This window comes from Carcharhinus amblyrhynchos, chromosome 13 (assembly GCF_965287045.1).
Source record: "Carcharhinus amblyrhynchos chromosome 13, sCarAmb.v2.hapA, whole genome shotgun sequence".
NCBI lineage: Eukaryota > Metazoa > Chordata > Chondrichthyes > Carcharhiniformes > Carcharhinidae > Carcharhinus > Carcharhinus amblyrhynchos.
Window position 1 is genome coordinate 71,158,131 of NC_137336.1, and position 17,976 is coordinate 71,176,106.

A 17,976-nucleotide genomic window follows, 5' to 3' on the forward strand; every position below is an offset into this window, starting at 1 on the left:
CTAATAGCTCTGGATTAGCTGAACTTGTCGAAACTTCTCACGTGACTGCACTGACCTATCAGAGTGGTGTCAGATCATGCGAGAGCTGAGATCATGGCCTGCTGGGTATTTGTGTGAACAAATTGGAGACAGCCTTGAAAAAAAATACACAGTTGCTGCTTTACTGCATTTTCATTTGGCTCTGAATCTGTTATTTTTGTCATTGACTGTGTTTGTAGACAATAGCAAGTTACTGAAAAGATGCATTCATGTAGTCTCCTCCGTTAACACGAAGTTTTGCTTAACACAAATTAGTGGGAGGATTCCCCTTGGATGTAACTCATCAGAATTGAACAACATTTGTTCACTGTCTAACCAATGTAGAACAGCTTACTATTTTTCAGCAAACCAAGAAACCTACAAAATTAAAACGCTATCATCTGAAGGAATAATTAAACTAAACTGAATGCGCAAGTATCATATATATCAACTGTATAAATGTTTAATTGTTTGTTCATTTTTTATTCCGATATACTTTTTAAAGGCTTTACTCCTGAATCTCTCAGTTTATTGTAACCCAGGTTCAGAACAATCAAGGGCCGGTTTGTACTGAGAGGGGAGGTGAAACCATGTGAGGCTATTTGGCCTGGAGTTCAGAGGGAGAAACATTACAGGAATCAGACTAAATCCCCTAATACTTAAAGTGGTGGTAACGTGCAGTGTTCATTAATGACACTATGACTAACACTAATAATAATTTACAGTGTCATATGCCCAGTTATTATCAAGATAAACTCACACATTCCGGTACTTACTCCAGTTTCTGTATTTTACAGTCTGGATTCTTCAGAGCCTCAGACAGTAGTTTCTCTCCTGAATCTCCCAGATTATTGGAACTCAGTCTAAACAGCAAGAGTGAGAAATACATTAAGTAGGTAGAATTTTTAACCAGGAAAAAAGAGCAAGGTTTATTTTTGGGTCAGAAACTCACCACCGGGCAGAAACTGGTTTAAGTTAGGCTACTACCTCTCACCTAATTCCAACTGAATGGAAAAGAAAATTAGTGAGCAGTAAAACTTGCTGAACAATTCACCATCATTGGTTTGATCTCTGGAGAAAATCACTTTCACTCCATCTCAATGTTTTTTAAAATGTATTTGTCCATGGGAGGTGGATGTCACCAGACAGGTCACCGCATTACTGCCCAGGCAAAACTGCCCTTGTGAAGGTGAGGACAATTAGGGACAGGCAGCTAATGCTGGCCTAACCTGCGATGCCCACATCACATGAATGAGGGACACTTGCTTTTCCTAATATACATAATAATAATCTAGCTTTGTGCACAGTGTACAGTTTCAAAGTTTGTAGGTGACAGGCAACGTGTGGTTAATTCTGACACTTAAAGCCAGCACTTCCATTAATTTTTATAATATCCATTTCCTGTTCTTGTAACAATGACCCACAGTCTGGCCTCATTCACTGATGATCAGAATTACCCTCCTGAAGCTCAGTGACTGGCCCAGAAATCCAGATACAAATGAAAAAAAAACTTGACATAGAAGAAAAAGAGAGAGCATGGATAGAATGGATAGTTGGAGTCTTTCTCCCAATGTAGAAACATCAATTACTAGGGACATTGGCTTAAGATAAAAGAGGGAAAGTTTAAAGGAGATGTGAGAGGCAAGTTTTTTTTACACAAAGGATGGTAAGTGCCAGAATGCGCTGCCAGAGGAGACGGTAGAAGCAGATAAGAGGCATCTTGACCAATAGGCAAGGAATAAAGTGATATGGATTGTGTAGAGACAAAAGATCTTCAATTGAGAAAGAAGTTGTGTGTCAGCGCAGGTTTGATGGGCTGAAGGGAGTGTTCCTGTCCTGTACTGTTCTTTAGTTATTTGATATTTTTTGGGCTGGAGAAATGTTTGAAGTGGAGTTCTCCAGGACTCAGCATTGGGATCCTTGCTTTCTCTGGTATATAATAATGATCTAGATTTGTGCGCAGTGTATAGTTCCAAAGTTTGTAGATGACAGGAAACGTTAATTATGATGACTTAAAAAAGACAGAACTTGCATTAATTTTTGTAATATCCATATTCTGTTCTCGTAACAAGATGTCACTGTTTTCATCCTTATTCATGTTAAACTCTTTGAATTTCCACTAAGTAAACCAACAACCTGTCAGCAAAAACAGTAGATGGAATTTTCCCATCCCGCCTGCCATGGGAATCATAGCAGGCAGGACAGGATCGTGCAAAGGTCCAAAGACCTCGGGTAGGATTTTCGATCTTGGGACGAGCAAGGCCGGAAAATCCTGCCCATTGTTTTATTCTCCGCCTTAGAATTTGACACCCGTTTCCTTATTTTGTGAAGTTTTCTCCAATTCTAAACTGGAAGGCTTTTTTTCCTTTCACAAACATAAAAAATCTTTCCTCAACAATTAAAATTCCAGCTATATCACAAAACAAATAGTTACCTCAACTCGTGGCAATTGTGCAGAATGGGTGTCAGTCGCTGGAGTCCTTCACACTGAATGGAGCAGCCCCACAGATCGAGTTCTTTTATTGTATCAGAGAGTCCAATGACCTGAGACAGGAGCGTGCAGTCAATCGGGATCAGTGAATATTCATTAAAGGTAAGTGTTTCCACAGATTCCAAGGTGGCCTGAGCCAGTGTTTTATTCTGAGACTCAAACAGGTAATGGAATGTGTTCAGGAGGTTTATTTTATCAGTTTCACTCTCTATGTTTCCAATCTGTCCTTCAATCATCTCCTTCACCCAGTCAACCACTTGACACTTTGTCTGATGAAGAAATGGACCCAGAAACTCCTCCAGGGGCCAAGCTGCCTGCGGAGAGGAGAGTCCAGCAACAAAACGGAGAAATATCTCAAATCGCCCATCTTCCTTGTTGTGGGCTTTCCTGAGGAGTTTCCCGATGTCCCCAGGATCCGGAGTCAAGAATTGTGCGAGCGCAGCTACAAACTCTTCGATGGTGAGGTGTGGGAATGTGTAAACCACACTCTGGGCAGAATCATCTCTCTCCAAAAGTTCCACCAGGAACCCAGACAGGAACTGGGAAGGTTGCAGATTGTACTTGATCAAATCTCCATTTCTAAACACAGTCTTCTTCTCAGAGATTCCTGCGAAGGCCATCTCACCAAGCTTCAGTAACACATCACGGGGGTTTTCAATCTCTTGGCCATGGTTTTTCAGAATGTTGTAAATATAGTAGGAATATAGTTGGGTGATGGTCTTGGGAACTTGCTGCTGTTTTATGTCCCTTTGTGCAAAGAAAGAACCCAGTGACAGAGCGAGGATCCAGCAGTAGGAAGGGTTGTAACACATGGTGTACAGGATCTCGTTCTCCTCCACGTGTTTGAAAACAGCCGCTGCCACCGTCTGATCTTCAAAAGTCTTGTTGAAATATTCCTTCTGTTCATCACCAACAAATCCCAGGATTTCAGCCCAGACACTGATCTCAGCCTTTTCCAATAAATATAATGCAGTGGGACGGCTGGTGATCAGCACTGAACATCCTGGGAGTAGCTTGTGCTGTATTAAACTGTACACAATGTCAGACACTTCACACCAGTGTTCAGGATCTGTGCACATGGACTCAGGTTCTGCATTTCCCTGATTGTCAGCAAAATCAATACTATCTTTGACTTCATCCAAACCATCAAATATAAACAGTAATCCCTCTGGGTTTTTCCAGAGCTCTCCCAGGACATTCCCAAAGTAAGGATACTGATCGAGTATCAGATTCCTCAGGTTTATTCTGCAGTTAATTGTGTTCAAGACCCTGAATTTAAAACTGAAAACAAACTGAAAGTGTGGGTATATTTTCCCAGTGGTCCAGTCATAAACAAGCTTTTGTACCATTGTTGTTTTTCCAATCCCCGAGACTCCGCTCACTGCTGCTGAATTCCCAGATTTGGATTTTCTTTCGGAGAGGTTGCTCTGGAACAATTGATCAGTTTGGATTTTTTCCAATTCTTTCTGGAGATGTTTCTCTCTCCATTCTTCATGGTCTCGGCCTCTTGCCAGCAGTTCATGTTCTACAAGTGTCTGATCTCGAACATTAGAAACGATCGTTAGCTCAGCGTATCGATCAACCAGCTGGAAATTCTTAACCTCCTCCTTTATTAGAATAGTGTTCATTCTCAGTGTTTCAGTTTGTATTCGCAGTGTCTCCTTGTGTTTCTGTTGAACATCTTCAATTAAAACAGACAAAGTCCTTTTCAGTTTTAGCTTATCTATGTAACTTAGACAGTTAGATGGGTACGATGGGTATAGAGGGATATGGGACAAATGTGGGCAATTGGGATTAGTTTAGGAGTTTCTAAAAAAAGGACAGCATGGACAAGTTGGGCTGAAGGGCCTGTTTCCATGCTGTAAACCTCTATGGCTCAGTAGTGCATTTGCTATTTCCCCCGCCATCTCTTTTCGTACCATGGGATGCATTCCATCAGGTCCAGGAGACCGGTCTACCTTTAGCCCCATTAGTTTGCCCAACACTATCTCTTTCATGATAATGATAGTTTCCAGAACCTCACCTGCCATAGCCTTCCTGTTATCAATTTTTGGCATGTTATTTGTGTCTTCCACTGTGAAGACAAAATACCTGTTCAATGCCGCAGCCATTTTCTCATTTCCAGTTATTACGTCCCCCTTCTCGTCCTCTAAAGGATCAATGTTTACTTTCGCCACTCTTTTTCATTTTATATATTTGTAGAATATATAAAACGAAAAAGTCAGGTACGTACAGGGTTTCAGTGTATCAGGATCCTGCCAGATATGTACAGGGTTTCACAGTGTATCAGGATCCTGCCAGGTACGTACAGGGCTTCACAGTGTATCAGGATCCTGTCAGGTACGTACAGGGTTTCACAGTGTATCAGGATCCTGTCAGGTACGTACAGGGTTTCACAGTGTATCAGGATCCTGTCAGGTATGTACAGGGTTTTGCACTGCATCAGGATCCTGCCAGATATGTACAGGGTTTCACAGTGTATTAGGATCCTGCCAGATATGTACAGGGTTTCACAGTGTATCAAGATCCTGCCAGATATGTACAGGATTTCACAGTGTATCAGGATCCTGTCAGGTATGTACAGGGTTTCGCACTGTATCAGGATCCTGCCAGATATGTACAGGGGTTTCACAGTGTATCAGGATCCTGCCAGATATGTACAGGGTTTCACAGTGTATCTGGATCCTGTCAGGTACGTACAGGGGTTTCACAGTGTATCAGGATCCTGTCAGGTACGTACAGGATTTCACAGTGTATCAGGATCCTGTCAGGTATGTACAGGGTTTTGCACTGCATCAGGATCCTGCCAGATATGTACAGGGTTTCACAGTGTATTAGGATCCTGCCAGTTACGTACAGGGCTTCACAGTGTATCAGGATCCTGTCAGGTACGTACAGGGTTTCACAGTGTATCAGGATCCTGTCAGGTATGTACAGGGTTTTGCACTGCATCAGGATCCTGCCAGATATGTACAGGGTTTCACAGTGTATTAGGATCCTGCCAGATATGTACAGGGTTTCACAGTGTATCAAGATCCTGCCAGATATGTACAGGGTTTCACAGTGTATCAGGATCCTGTCAGGTACGTACAGGATTTCACAGTGTATCAGGATCCTGTCAGGTATGTACAGGGTTTCGCACTGTATCAGGATCCTGCCAGATATGTACAGGGGTTTCACAGTGTATCAGGATCCTGCCAGATATGTACAGGTTTCACAGTGTATCAGGATCCTGCCAGGTACGTACAGGATTTCACAGTGTATCAGGATCCTGTCTGGCACATACATGGCTTCACAGTGTATCAAGATCCTGCCAGGTACGTACAGGGCTTCACAGTGTATCAGGATCCTGTCAGGCACGTACAGGATTTCACAGTGTATCATGATCCTGTCAGGTATGTATAGGGTTTCGCACTGTATCAGGATCCTGCCAGATATGTACAGGGTTTCACAGTATATCGGGATCCTGCCAGGTATGTACAGAGTTTCACAGTGTATCAGGATCCTGTCAGGTACATACAGGATTTCACAGTGTATCAGGATCCTGTCAGGTACATACAGGATTTCACAGTGTATCAGGATCCTGCCAGATATGTACAGGATTTCACAGTGTATCAGGATCCTGTCAGGTACATACAGGGCTTCACAGCGTATCAGGATCCTGCCAGGTACGTACAGGGTTTCACAGTGTATCTGGATCCTGCCAGGTACGTACAGGGTTTCACAGTGTATCTGGATCCTGTCAGGCACGTACAGGATTTCACAGTGTATCAGGATCCTGCCAGGTATGTACAGGATTTCACAGTGTATCAGGAGCCTGCCAGGTGTGTACAGGGTTTCACAGTGTATCTGGATCCTGCTAGGTATGTACAGGATTTCACAGTGTATCAGGATCCTGCCAGGTGTGTACGGTATTTGTTAGTGCAATGGAATTTGGATAGGAGTGTAGCAAGCTCCATTAGGGTGACCCTTGGATTAATGCAATATCCTCATATTTACAGGAATATCAGATGTCACATGCACTGAACCTTGTATCTATGCTGAGTGCACAAGGATCGATGACAGCTCCAAACAAGGTTTAGTCTTGTTCCTGGACCCTTTGAATTTCTGTTCCAAAATTCTGATAATCTTTAGATATATCCTTATGAATATCCTGATTCTCACAAGTAAAATGAATGGCCTGAAATCTCCATTTCTTCCCTTACCTTTCAGGTGACTGGGTATTTCTGATAAATTTTGATGAATTTTCATCTAATTTCTTGGATCACAACCTGTTGAAAAGAATTATCTTTCATGAAGTTAGGTCTGTGAAATATTATAATAAAGTTTGAAGTTAAATTGAATTCAGTGTGATTTGACCATACCAAGTTCCTGTATTTCTTCCAGAATTATGTTCAATTTTCTGAACCTCTGGTGCATTTTCACAAAGGATTCCCACATCACCTTTCGGGCCAGAGATCCTTTCTCCAGCACCAGATTCAGCAGAAGTTTCGAACTGTCTGCCTGGTTTCCCTTCTCCGTGAGTTCAGTCACTTTCTGTGGGAGAATAATAATGAATACATCGGTGTGGAAGATCAGCACCGAGAATGAGAAGGACAGGATCTGCCAAAGGAAACAGCAACTGGTTTGGGCGCTAAGCCACTCGGAAAATAGATTAATATTCTGTACACACCATCATTCATGTTAAATGAATGACAATGGGGACGATCTTACCAGCTCGTCACACCGGTCAATGAACGGGGTGAGCCACTTAAGATCATGTGAGAGACAAAAAAAATCAGGTTCACGCCCAGTTCCTCACCTCTCGCGATCTTACCAGCCCAAGATTTCCGGCGTAATCAGCCTCATGTCCGAGAAGAGCAAGTCGCTGATTTTAAGATTTAAATTTGCATTTATATCAAATTAGTGAGCCCAGAATATAATCATAGAACATTACAGCGCAGTACAGGCCCTTCGGCCCTCGATGTTGCACTGACCAGTGGAACCAATCTAATGACCCTCTAACCTAAACTATTCCAATGTTATCCATACGCCTATCCACTGACCATTTGAACGCCCTTAAAGTTGGCGAGTCCACAACTGCTGCAGGCAGCGCATTCCACGCCCTTACTACCCTCTGAGTAAAGAACCTACCTCTGACATCCATCCTATAATTACCACCCCTTATTTTAAAGCTATGTCCCTTCGTGTTAGCCATCACCATCCGAGGAAAAAGGCTCTCACTGTCCACCCTATCTAACCCTCTGATCATCTTGTATGCCTCAATTAGGTCACCTCTTAACCTTCTTCTCTCTAATGAAATTAACCTCAAGTCCCTCAGCCTTTCCTCATAAGACCTTCTGAGGATCGATCCTCTGAGCTCAACTGCCACAATGGCTTCAGCAGTGAGGGTCCTCACCGGGGAAGATCATGTAATGTCCCCATCGATGGGACTTGAGTAATCTCTAAACTGTCTGTGCTTTATATGCTCTGTCTGAGGCCAGAACTCTCCATTCACCTGACGAAGAGGGAAACCTCGAAAGCTTGTGAGTAATATCAAATAAATCGGTTGGACTAAAACCTGGTGTTGTCAGACTTTTTACTGCCCACCCCATCAGGGCCCAAAGTGCCAGGCCAGGGTGTCAGGGCCAATGTTCCAGGGAACAGTGCACCATGTACAGAGCCAAGATGTATGGACTGAAAAGGGAGAATGAAAGGGGCCTGAGTGGAGGGTCTGAGGAAGAGGGCAGCTGAGTAGGGAGTCTGAAGTGAAGAGAACCTGAGTGGGGGTTCTGAGGGGGAGGATTTGCTGTTGGGGGTCTGCAGGGGGAGGGGGCTGAGTTGTAATCTGAGAGGGAACGGGGTCTGGGGGGAGGGAGGCTGAATAGGATTCTGAGGCAGAAGAGGGCTGAGTAGGGTCTGAGGAGTAGGTGGCTGAATAGGGCATCTCTGGAGGATGAAGGCTGAGTGGAGGGCCTGGGGAAGGGGCTCAGTGCAGGACGTGGGGGAGGGGGGATGAGTGGAGGGCCTGGGGGGGGGGGTGGGAGGGAGCTGAGTGGAAAGCCTGAGGGAGGGGGGCTCAGTGGAGGACCTGGGAGAGGGGGGATTAGTGGAGGGCCTGGGAGAGGGGGGATGAGTGGAGGGCCTGGGGGAAGGGGGCTCAGTGGAGGACCTGGGGGAGGGGGGATGAGTGGAGGGTCTGGAGAAGGGACGGCTGAGTGGAGGGCCTGGGCGAGGGTGGGCTGAGTGGAAGGCCTGGGGGAAGGGGGCTCAGTGGAGGACCTGGGGGAGGGGGGATGAGTGGAGGGTCTGGGGAAGGGACGGCTGAGTGGAGGGCCTGGGCGAGGGTGGGCTGAGTGGAAGGCCTGGGGGAAGGGGGCTCAGTGGAGGACCTGGGGGAGGGGGGATGAGTGGAAGGCCTGGGGGAAGGGGGCTCAGTGGAGGACCTGGGGGAGGGGGGATGAGTGGAGGGCCTGGAGAAGGGATGGCTGAGTGGAGGGCCTGGAGAAGGGGAGGCTGTGGAAGGTCTGGGTGGGAGGGGAGCTGAGCTGGGGGGCCGGGGGATGTATCAGATTTCCCTCATTCTTGCATGGTGTTGGGGACTACCTGTTGTTTGTGGGTGGGGGAGGGGGAAGATGCCCCTTTTTGCTGAGGGGTTAGTAGTGCACCCTTGGTCGTTGTGGGGTGGGGGGGGGTCCGCGGGTGTCTCCAAGTCTGGAGATCAGGCCACCTGAAGCCTATGTGACAGACACTGCCGACGCCAACGGGAAACACTCCCACTTTCCTGCCAACCTCAAAATGGGAGGATTGGGCCCCAGAAAATGAATTTTTGCGCCTGTGTCATGGTTTGCACTCGTGGTAATTCCCCCACCCATTAAAACTCTCCTTCTCCTGACACACGAGAGAGCAGAATGACAGCGACAGTGAATCCCAGTAGAGCAGGAGTGTTCTGGAGATTGAGCAGATGTGGAAGATTATGTTTGTGAAGGATATTTAAACAGGAAAATGCAAATTTTAAAGAGGAGGTTTTGGGGGACTGTCATGGGACAAGTTGCAGGGTTTTGGCATTGCTGAAATTAGAGAATAAAGAGGCCTGGGCTGAAAGCACTGAACCATTGAGACTGGAGCCAACAGGGAAACACATGAAGGTTCATCAGGAGATGGACTAACGTGGGCCTGGAGATGGAGACGATATGATGGACTGAAATAAATGATGGTTAAAACAAACTGCAGATTTTCCCAAACTCTTTGCACCACAGAGCCCATATTGAGAGGTTAATGATGCTCCCCTGGTCATTGGGGGGGCTGGGGGGGCCGGGGGGGGGGGGGGGGGGGGTGGTGGAGCGGGGGGGGGCGGTGGTGATATGGGTGCATGGGAGGCAGTCCCAAGAGCACTGGGAAACCCCAAGAATTCCCGCGATGTCGACACCCTGACAGCCTGCTTTTGCTGTGAAATCAGTGCAAACACAAAATTAGAAACAGAAAATAGAAACTAGAAGCAGGAGTAGGCCATTCAGCTCTTTGAGCCTGCTCCACCATTCATTTTGATCATGGATCACCAAAATCAATATCCTGATCCCCTGCCCACCTCTTCCCATATCCCTTGATCTCTTTAGCTCCAAGAGCTATCTGTAATTTTCTTCTTGAAATCAGACAATGCTTTAGCCTCAGCTACTTTGTGGTAGTGAATTCCACACAGTCACCACCCTCTGGGTGAAGAAATTTCTTCTCACCTCAGTTCTAAAAAGTTTACACCTTGTCCTCAAACTTTTTTGTTCTCACTGGAGCGACGGAGGTTGAGGGACGGCCTGATAGAAGTGTACAAGATTATGAGAGGCATGGACGGAGTGGATAGTCAGAAGCTTTTTCCCAGGGTGGAAGAGTCAATTCCTAGGGGGCACAGGGTTAAAGTGCGAGGGGCAAGGTTTAAAGGAGATGTACGAGGCAGATTGTTTACACAGAGAGTAGTGGGTGCCTGGAACTCATTTCCGGGGGAGGCAGTGGAAGCTGATATAGTAGAGACTTAGTAGTGAAGGAGCATCTTGACAATGAATAGGTTGGGAATAGAGGGATACCTGGAAGGGTAGAGGGTTTTAGTTCAGTCAGGCAGCATGGTCAGTGCAGGCTTGGAGAGCCAAAAGGCCTGTTCCTGTGCTGGAATTTTCTTTGTTCTTTGTTCTATGACTCCTAGTTCTGGACTCCCCCACCATCGGGAACATTGTTTCTGAATCTACCCTGTCTAATTCTGTTAGAATTTTGTAAGTTTCTATGAGATCCCATCTCACTCCTCTAAACTCCAGTGAATATAATCCTAACTAATTTAGTTTCTCCTTATATGATAGACCTGCCATCCCAGGAATCAGCCTGGTAAACCTTCTATAGCAAGGACATCCTTCCTCAGATGAGGACATCAAAACTGCACACAATATTCCAGGTGTGGTCTCACCAAAGCCCTATACAATTGCAGCAAAACATCCCTATCCCTATCCACAAATCCTCTCTCTATGAAGGCCAACATGCCATTTGCCTTCTTTACTGCCTGCTGTACCTGCGCACTTAGTTTCAGCAACTGATGCATGAGGACACCAAGCACTCACTGAGTATCCATCTTCCTCAGTTTACATCCATTCAATAATAATCTGTCTTCCTATTTTTGCTACTGAAGTTGATAACCTCACGTTTATCCACATTATTCTGCATCTGACAAGAAAGTGCCCACATACCAGCCTGTCCAAATCATGCTGAAGCATCTCTGCAACCCCTTCACATCTCACCCTCCTACCCAACTTTGTATCATCTGCAAATTTGGAGATAATATAAGCAGTTCCCTCTTCCAAATCATTAATGTATAATGTGAGCAGTTGGGGTCCTAGCACAGATCCCTGCAGTACCCCACTAGTCACTGACTCCAATTAAAAAAGACCCATTTATGCCAACTCCTTACTTCGTATCTGCTCGCCAGCTTTCTGTCCATCTCAAGGCATTACTTGCAAACCCATGTACTTTAACTTTACATAGTGGTCTGTTATGTGAGACCTTGTCAAAAGTCCAAATAAACCACATCCACTGGTTCTCCTTGGTCAACTTTACTATTTACATCCTCAAAGGATTCCAGTAGATTTGTCAAGTATGATTTCCCTTTTGTAAATCCATGCTGACTTTGTCTTTATACCACTGCCTTCTAAATGCTGAGTTATGAACTCCTTGATAATGGACTCTAGCAACTTCCCCAGTATGGACGTTAAGCTCACTGGTCGAGACTTCCCTGTTTTTTCTCTACTTCCCTTTTTGAATAGCAGGTTTACATTAGCCACCCTCTAATCTGTAGGATGCCCAGCTTGGGTTTCACCAGGATCATTCAGCTCCTGACCGCATTACAGCCTTGGTTCAAACATGGAGGAAAGAGCTGAATTTGAGAGGTGAGGTGCGATAGTGACAGCCCTTGACGTCAAGGCCGCATTCGACCAAGTGTGGCAGATATAGGCAGAGACATGGCAGATGGAGCAAGTGGTGGAGATTATCAAGGTAAATACGTGGGGTTACAGGAATAGGGCCTGGGTGGGATTGTTGTCGGTGCAGACTTGATGGGCCAAATGGCCTCTTTCTGCACTGAAGGGATTCTATGATTCTATGAAGTGTGAAGTGCTGCACTTTGAGAGGTCAAATGTTAAGGGTAAATATACAGCTAATGGTGGGACCCTGAACACCATTGATGCACAGAGGGAACTTGGGTTCAACACCATAGCTCCCTAAAAGTGGCTACACAAGTAGGTAGGGTTGTAAAGAAGACATATGGTATCATAGAATCATAGGTACGCTTGCTTTAAGTGGTTAGGACATAGAGTTAGAGTGTCACATTGCAGCTTTATAAAAATTTGGTAAGGCCATACACAAAATATTGCGTTCAATTCTGGTCATCACAATACAGGAAGGATATGGAGGCTTTGGCAACGATGCAGAAGAGGTTTACCAGGGTGCTGCCTGGATTAGAGGGTATGAGTTATAAGGAGAGGCTGGACAAACTAGGGTTGTTTTCTCTGGAGCAGCAGCGGCTGAAGGGAGACTTGATAGAAGTTTATAAAACTACGAGAGGGTTGACAGGCAGAATTTTTTTCCCAGAGTTGAAATAGGGGACAAGCATTTAAGGTGAGAGGGGGTAAGTTCAAAGATGTGAGGGGCAAGTTTTTTTATTTACACAGAGAGTGGTAAGTGTCTGGAACACGCTGCTAGGGTAGTGGTAGAGGCAGATATGATAGGGACATAAGGGGCTTTTAGATCAGCACATGAATATGCAAGGAATAGAGGGACATGGACCAAGGGCAGGCCGAAGGAAGTAGTATAATTTGGCATCATGTTTGGCACATGAAGGGCTGCAGGTCCTGTGCCGGACTGTTCTATGTTCTATGTAATTGCTGGTACCTGTGTGCAAAGCCCTGGCCTGGCTGGGAAAAAGGCAAAGTTTTGGGCTCCAGGGACTGGACCATTTATGTTTTTTGGGAAGTTCAATCCAAAATCTCAGTGAGCAAGTGGTCAGTTATGGAAGATCATCCCCAGCGATACTGAATTGCAGTTAGCTTTGAATCATTCCAAAGTAAATAGGTGGATTTATTTCACATGATCACATATCAGTAATTTGACAAGAGGCTTTAATGGATGTTTTGGGGAAGGAAGTTCCTGTGGCTGGGATTTTACAGGCCGTTTGGAGATGGGTTGCAAGGTAAAATGGCGGAGGAAAGCATTTGAGGTCATTTCAGAAGGTGAACCCTGGTGATCTCCAGATGGATTCTAGGGGACACTATTTTTGGAGAGGCCTATCCCCCAGGGAAATGGCTACGCAACAGTACTGCTTGCCCTCAGCAAAAAGTAATCCCTCTGTGTCCTCCAGACCCAACTTACCTGCATTTCACAGCTTGCAGCCATTAATCTGTGCTCATCATCCAGGTGCAGCACTAGCAATGGCCACCACTCATAGTGGTGCTGCTGAGCTGCTGGCTGTCTGACTGAGCTGCCATCTTTAATAAGGACAGCAGGTCCCTGGTTCCCCACCATCCGCTGAAGCAAGGTTCCTGTCAGTGGGATCTTGCCACTTCCAAAAAAATTCTGTCTGGCGTTTCTATCTACGGTTTCAACAGCTCTGAACCATTGAGGTTTGTCTCCTTCTATACATGGATCTGTTGTAGACATACTGGTTGTTATGATCAGTCAACAATTCAATTGTCATTACATCCTGCGAATAACAAAATGTAAGAAGGCGAAGTAGAGAGACTGAGGTCCTTTTTCCTCATAACTTTTGGGTTTCTATTCTCTGGATCCTGTGATGTGAGAATAGACTAAATTCATTCTACATTAAAGTGAATTATGAAGGGTGTCGATAGCGTGAACAGTGGGAAGCTTTTTCCCAGGTCAGAGGTGACGATCACGAGGGGTCACGGGTTCAAGGTGAAGGAGGTGAGGTTTAACTCAGATATCAGAGGGATGTATTTTACACAGAGGGTGGTGGGGGCCTGGAATGCAGAGGGTGGTGGAGGCGGACACGCTGGGATCGTTTAAGACTTATCTGGATAGCCACATGAACAGACTGCGAATGGAGGGATACAAACGAATGGTCTAGTTGGACCAATGAGCAGCACAGGCTTGGAGGGCCGAACGGCCTGTTTCCTGTGCTGTACTGTTCTTTGTTCTTTATCCCACCCACATACCTGATATTCTTGTCCACTGAAATGGCCCTCGTCTGTTAACATGCGAGCAAATCCCTTCTTCAATCGCCTCTTCCAGTCTGTCCTGGTAGAATTTGGTTAACTGGAGCAACTGATAATCATTGCATTTTGTCAAAAAATCAGCGACTGTAGCGTTTGAATCTGTGAACATAAACAAACACCGATACATTATTGATTTTCTACCCAGGTGGCTCCATTTCCTCATTCCGAACAACCGCACCCTCCTGTAATCAGGCTATTAAAGCTGTGTTTAATTGTGTGGCTATACACTAGGGGGAGCACTTCTTGTACATGCTCAGATGTTATAGTCAGTGACATCCCAGGGAGTTTCCTGTATCAAACACTAACTCTAAATTAACCTGGATAATCTTTGGGAGTTTCCCAATGCAGTCTGCAGCTCAGTGCTGCATTAAGAACGTGTAGTCGGCACTCAAGCAGAAACAAAGGAGTTTCATTAGCTTTTCAAAGTGGTTTACTGACAATCACTCGCCACTTCCTCCATCACTTCCCTCACTCCCCTCTTCTCACTTTAACCGCCACCCTTATCATTTCGCCACTTACTCAATGTCCTCCTCACATTCCCTTGCCTCTCCCATGCAGGCCCTCACTGCTGGCTCACTTCCAGAATGCAGGGTGGCAGGGGAAGATGTACAATTTGTCAACATGACCTCCCTTCAGTTTATTGGTTTCAGTTCCCAGACCATTCCCTGAATTCATAAATGTTTATCAATTCAACATCAAAACAGATTCTAGGAGTTTACCCAATCTCTTTATCTCCTTTCCCTTGCTCTTTAAATGTGCTGTTTTCATCTTAGTCCTTAACTGGATGCATATATACTTTAGCAGCATGATGGCGCAGTGGTTAGCATTAATGTCTCATAGTGCCAGGGATCTGAGTTCGATTCCCAGCTTGGTTCATTCACTATCTCTGTGTGGAATTTGCACGTTCTCCCTGTATCTGTGTGGGTTTCGTCTGGATGTTCAGGTTTCCTCCCACAGTCTGAAAGATGTGCTGATTAGGTGTATTGGTCATGTTAAATTCTCCATCAGTTCCCAAACAGGTGCTGGAGTGTAGCGACTCAGGGATTTAGGTGGTAACTTCATTGCAGTGTTAATGTAAACGTCCTTGTGACACTAATAAATAAACTTTAAACTATTGCAATAGTGCGGTTAATACTGTTTATCATCACAAATCTGGATATTTCCCATTTCCCCAATCACATCAGCTGATACCCTTCACACTGTTCCATTCACTTGTTCCCTTCTGCTAACCTCACTTTAATGCCCCATTTCACGTTGATCTTAAACTTGTGTTCCTTTGATTTATAGTTTGGATTATTTTCTGAACCTACCTGTGTCCATTTTCACTCCTGATGTAGACATTGGATCTTCTCCCCTGTTTGAACCTGCAGCCATGGCGGTGACAGAGGTTCCCAGACTCTGATGCTCTGTAACAAGTACAATACTACACATAAGATTCCAACCACAGACTCCTCATAAATAGCTGAGTATTTCACATGTTGTATTTCAGGGATTTTATTGGTGACTCAGAATCACCGTCAGATTCTTGAGACAACAACAGAAGGTGCTGGAGAATGTCAGCAGCTCTGGCAACGTGTGGGGAAAGACAGTAAATGTTTTGGATGCAACATGATTGGAACTGCAATATTAACTCTGATTCTCGATCCACAGAGCTACTGAGTTTTTCCAGCATTTTATGTTTTTATTCCAGGTCTCCAGCATCCACGGTATTTCATTTTTACTTGATTTGTATATTCTGATTGGAAATGCATCCAGACATACCCAGACTTTATACAAATGCTCTTTTCCTTTTGGGCTTGGCTATCTTTCAGATAGAGGCTGCTGGCATTCCCTGTCCATCCCGATACCCAGTTATCTATTATCATTTCCATTATGCTCAGATCCAGAACAGATGATGGGGCCGATTCTCCCAAAAAAATTCTAAGTGTCAAATTCACATAGAAGTTTATGTGAGTTTTACCAATGGGTGTTTACAAAAGAATCTCCCACACTCTGTGCACTGCGGAATCGCGCTGAAATTCAGTGAGCAGGAACTATTCCCACTGGAGAGGCCGGCAGTGTGGCGCTGAGCAGGTTACCGTGCACGCGCTGATCTGTCTGCGCCAAGATTGGTGCATGCCAGCAATGCGCCGTCTCCTGATCGCTGGCCAGCTCTGTGACCCCAAACTGCCAGCCCTCTGACCGCCCTTATGGTCCCAATCGCTGGCCCCCGAACATGTCCAGGCCTAGCCCCTCCCCCTCTCCCTCCCGGCCCACCTCAATTCTACTTGCGCAACACCGCCCCCCCACCATCCGCCACCCCTCGCAGCCCCGATCTCCCAATCCCCTCCCCACCAGCAGCCCTGAACGCCCAAACCCCCAAGGGGGCTAACCCATCCCCCCAATCCCTATGGCCTGCCCTATTGCTGCTTCCCTCTCTCTGATTGCGACCCCAGTGCAGAGTGGCAGCAGCACCTTCCAACCCCACTAATCAGCCCCCCATTCAGCCCCAACCCCATTCGGCCCCACGCCATGCAGCCCCACCACCTTGGCATTGCCTGATGGACAGTACCAAGGCGTCCTTAGAGTATTGGCACTTTGCCCATTGGGCAGTGCCATGGAGCCCGGGCTGGCACTGCCAAGGTGGCAATGCCCGGGGGCAACCCCCGGCGCCCGACCGTCTGGGGGTCTGGCCGGACCTCCGTCGCTCCAGTGGGGTCAGGCCACCAGGAGGATCATAAATGAAGAGCTATTGTAAACTCACTGGACTGAACTGGTCCTGGCAGAACATAGAACATAGAACATAGAACACTGGGTGAAGAACCTACCCCTGACATCCGTCCTATAACTACCCCCCCTTAATTTAAAGCCATGCCCCCTCGTGCTATGCAAACTATGACACCCTTCCTCACTATCTACCACACCTCCGACTTTGGTGTCATCAGCAAATTTACTAATCCACCCAACTATACCCTCATCCAGATCATTAATAAAAATTACAAACAGCAGTGGCCCCAAAACAGATCCCTGAGGCACACCACTCGTAACCGAACTCCATGATGAATATTTACCATCAACCACCACCCTCTGTCTCCTATCCGCTAGCCAATTCCTGATCCAATTCCCTAGATCTCCCCCAATCCCATACATCTGCATTTTCTGCAGAAGCCTACCATGGTGAACCTTATCAAACGCCTTACTAAAATCCATATACACCACGTCCACTGCCTTACCCCCATCCACCTCTTTGGTCACTTTCTCAAAAAACTCAATAAGGTTAGTAAGGCACGACCTACCCGCCACAAAACCATGCTGACTATCTCCAATCAATTCATTACTCTCCAAATAACTATAAATCCAATCCCTAATAATTTTTTCTAAAACCTTGCCCACAACAGAAGTGAGACTCACCGGTCTATAATTCCCAGGGAAGTCTCTGTTCCCCTTCTTAAACAGTGGGACAACATTCGCTAACCTCCAATCTTCCAGTACTGTACCAGAGGCCAACGACGACCTAAAGATCAGAGCCAGAGGCTCTGCAATCACTTCTCTTGCCTCCCAGAGAATCCTGGGGTAAATCCCATCCGGACCAGGAGACTTATCTATTTTCAGACCCTCCAGAATATCCAGCACATCCTCCTTATCAACTGTAACACTGTCAATTCTACTCCCCTGCAACCCAGTGTCCTCCTCAGCTATATCCATGTCCCCCTGCGTGAACACTGAAGAGAAATATTGGTTCAATGCCTC

At 45.9% G+C, this 17,976-nt stretch overlaps 1 protein-coding gene across 1 annotated transcript in view; it reads right to left on the reverse strand.

Annotated features, from left to right (window-relative positions):
- LOC145351570 (NACHT, LRR and PYD domains-containing protein 3-like) overlaps window positions 1-15,660 on the reverse strand; it is a 48,942-nt gene extending 33,282 nt beyond the window's left edge. The window contains 7 exon segments of the mRNA XM_080201163.1: window positions 795-881; window positions 2,453-4,190; window positions 6,715-6,780; window positions 6,874-7,045; window positions 14,188-14,242; window positions 14,244-14,346; window positions 15,558-15,660. Coding sequence (XP_080057289.1) covers window positions 795-881; window positions 2,453-4,190; window positions 6,715-6,780; window positions 6,874-7,045; window positions 14,188-14,242; window positions 14,244-14,346; window positions 15,558-15,621 — 2,285 coding nt within the window. The 5' untranslated portion in view covers window positions 15,622-15,660.
- Between the last annotated feature and the right edge of the window lie 2,316 nt (window positions 15,661-17,976).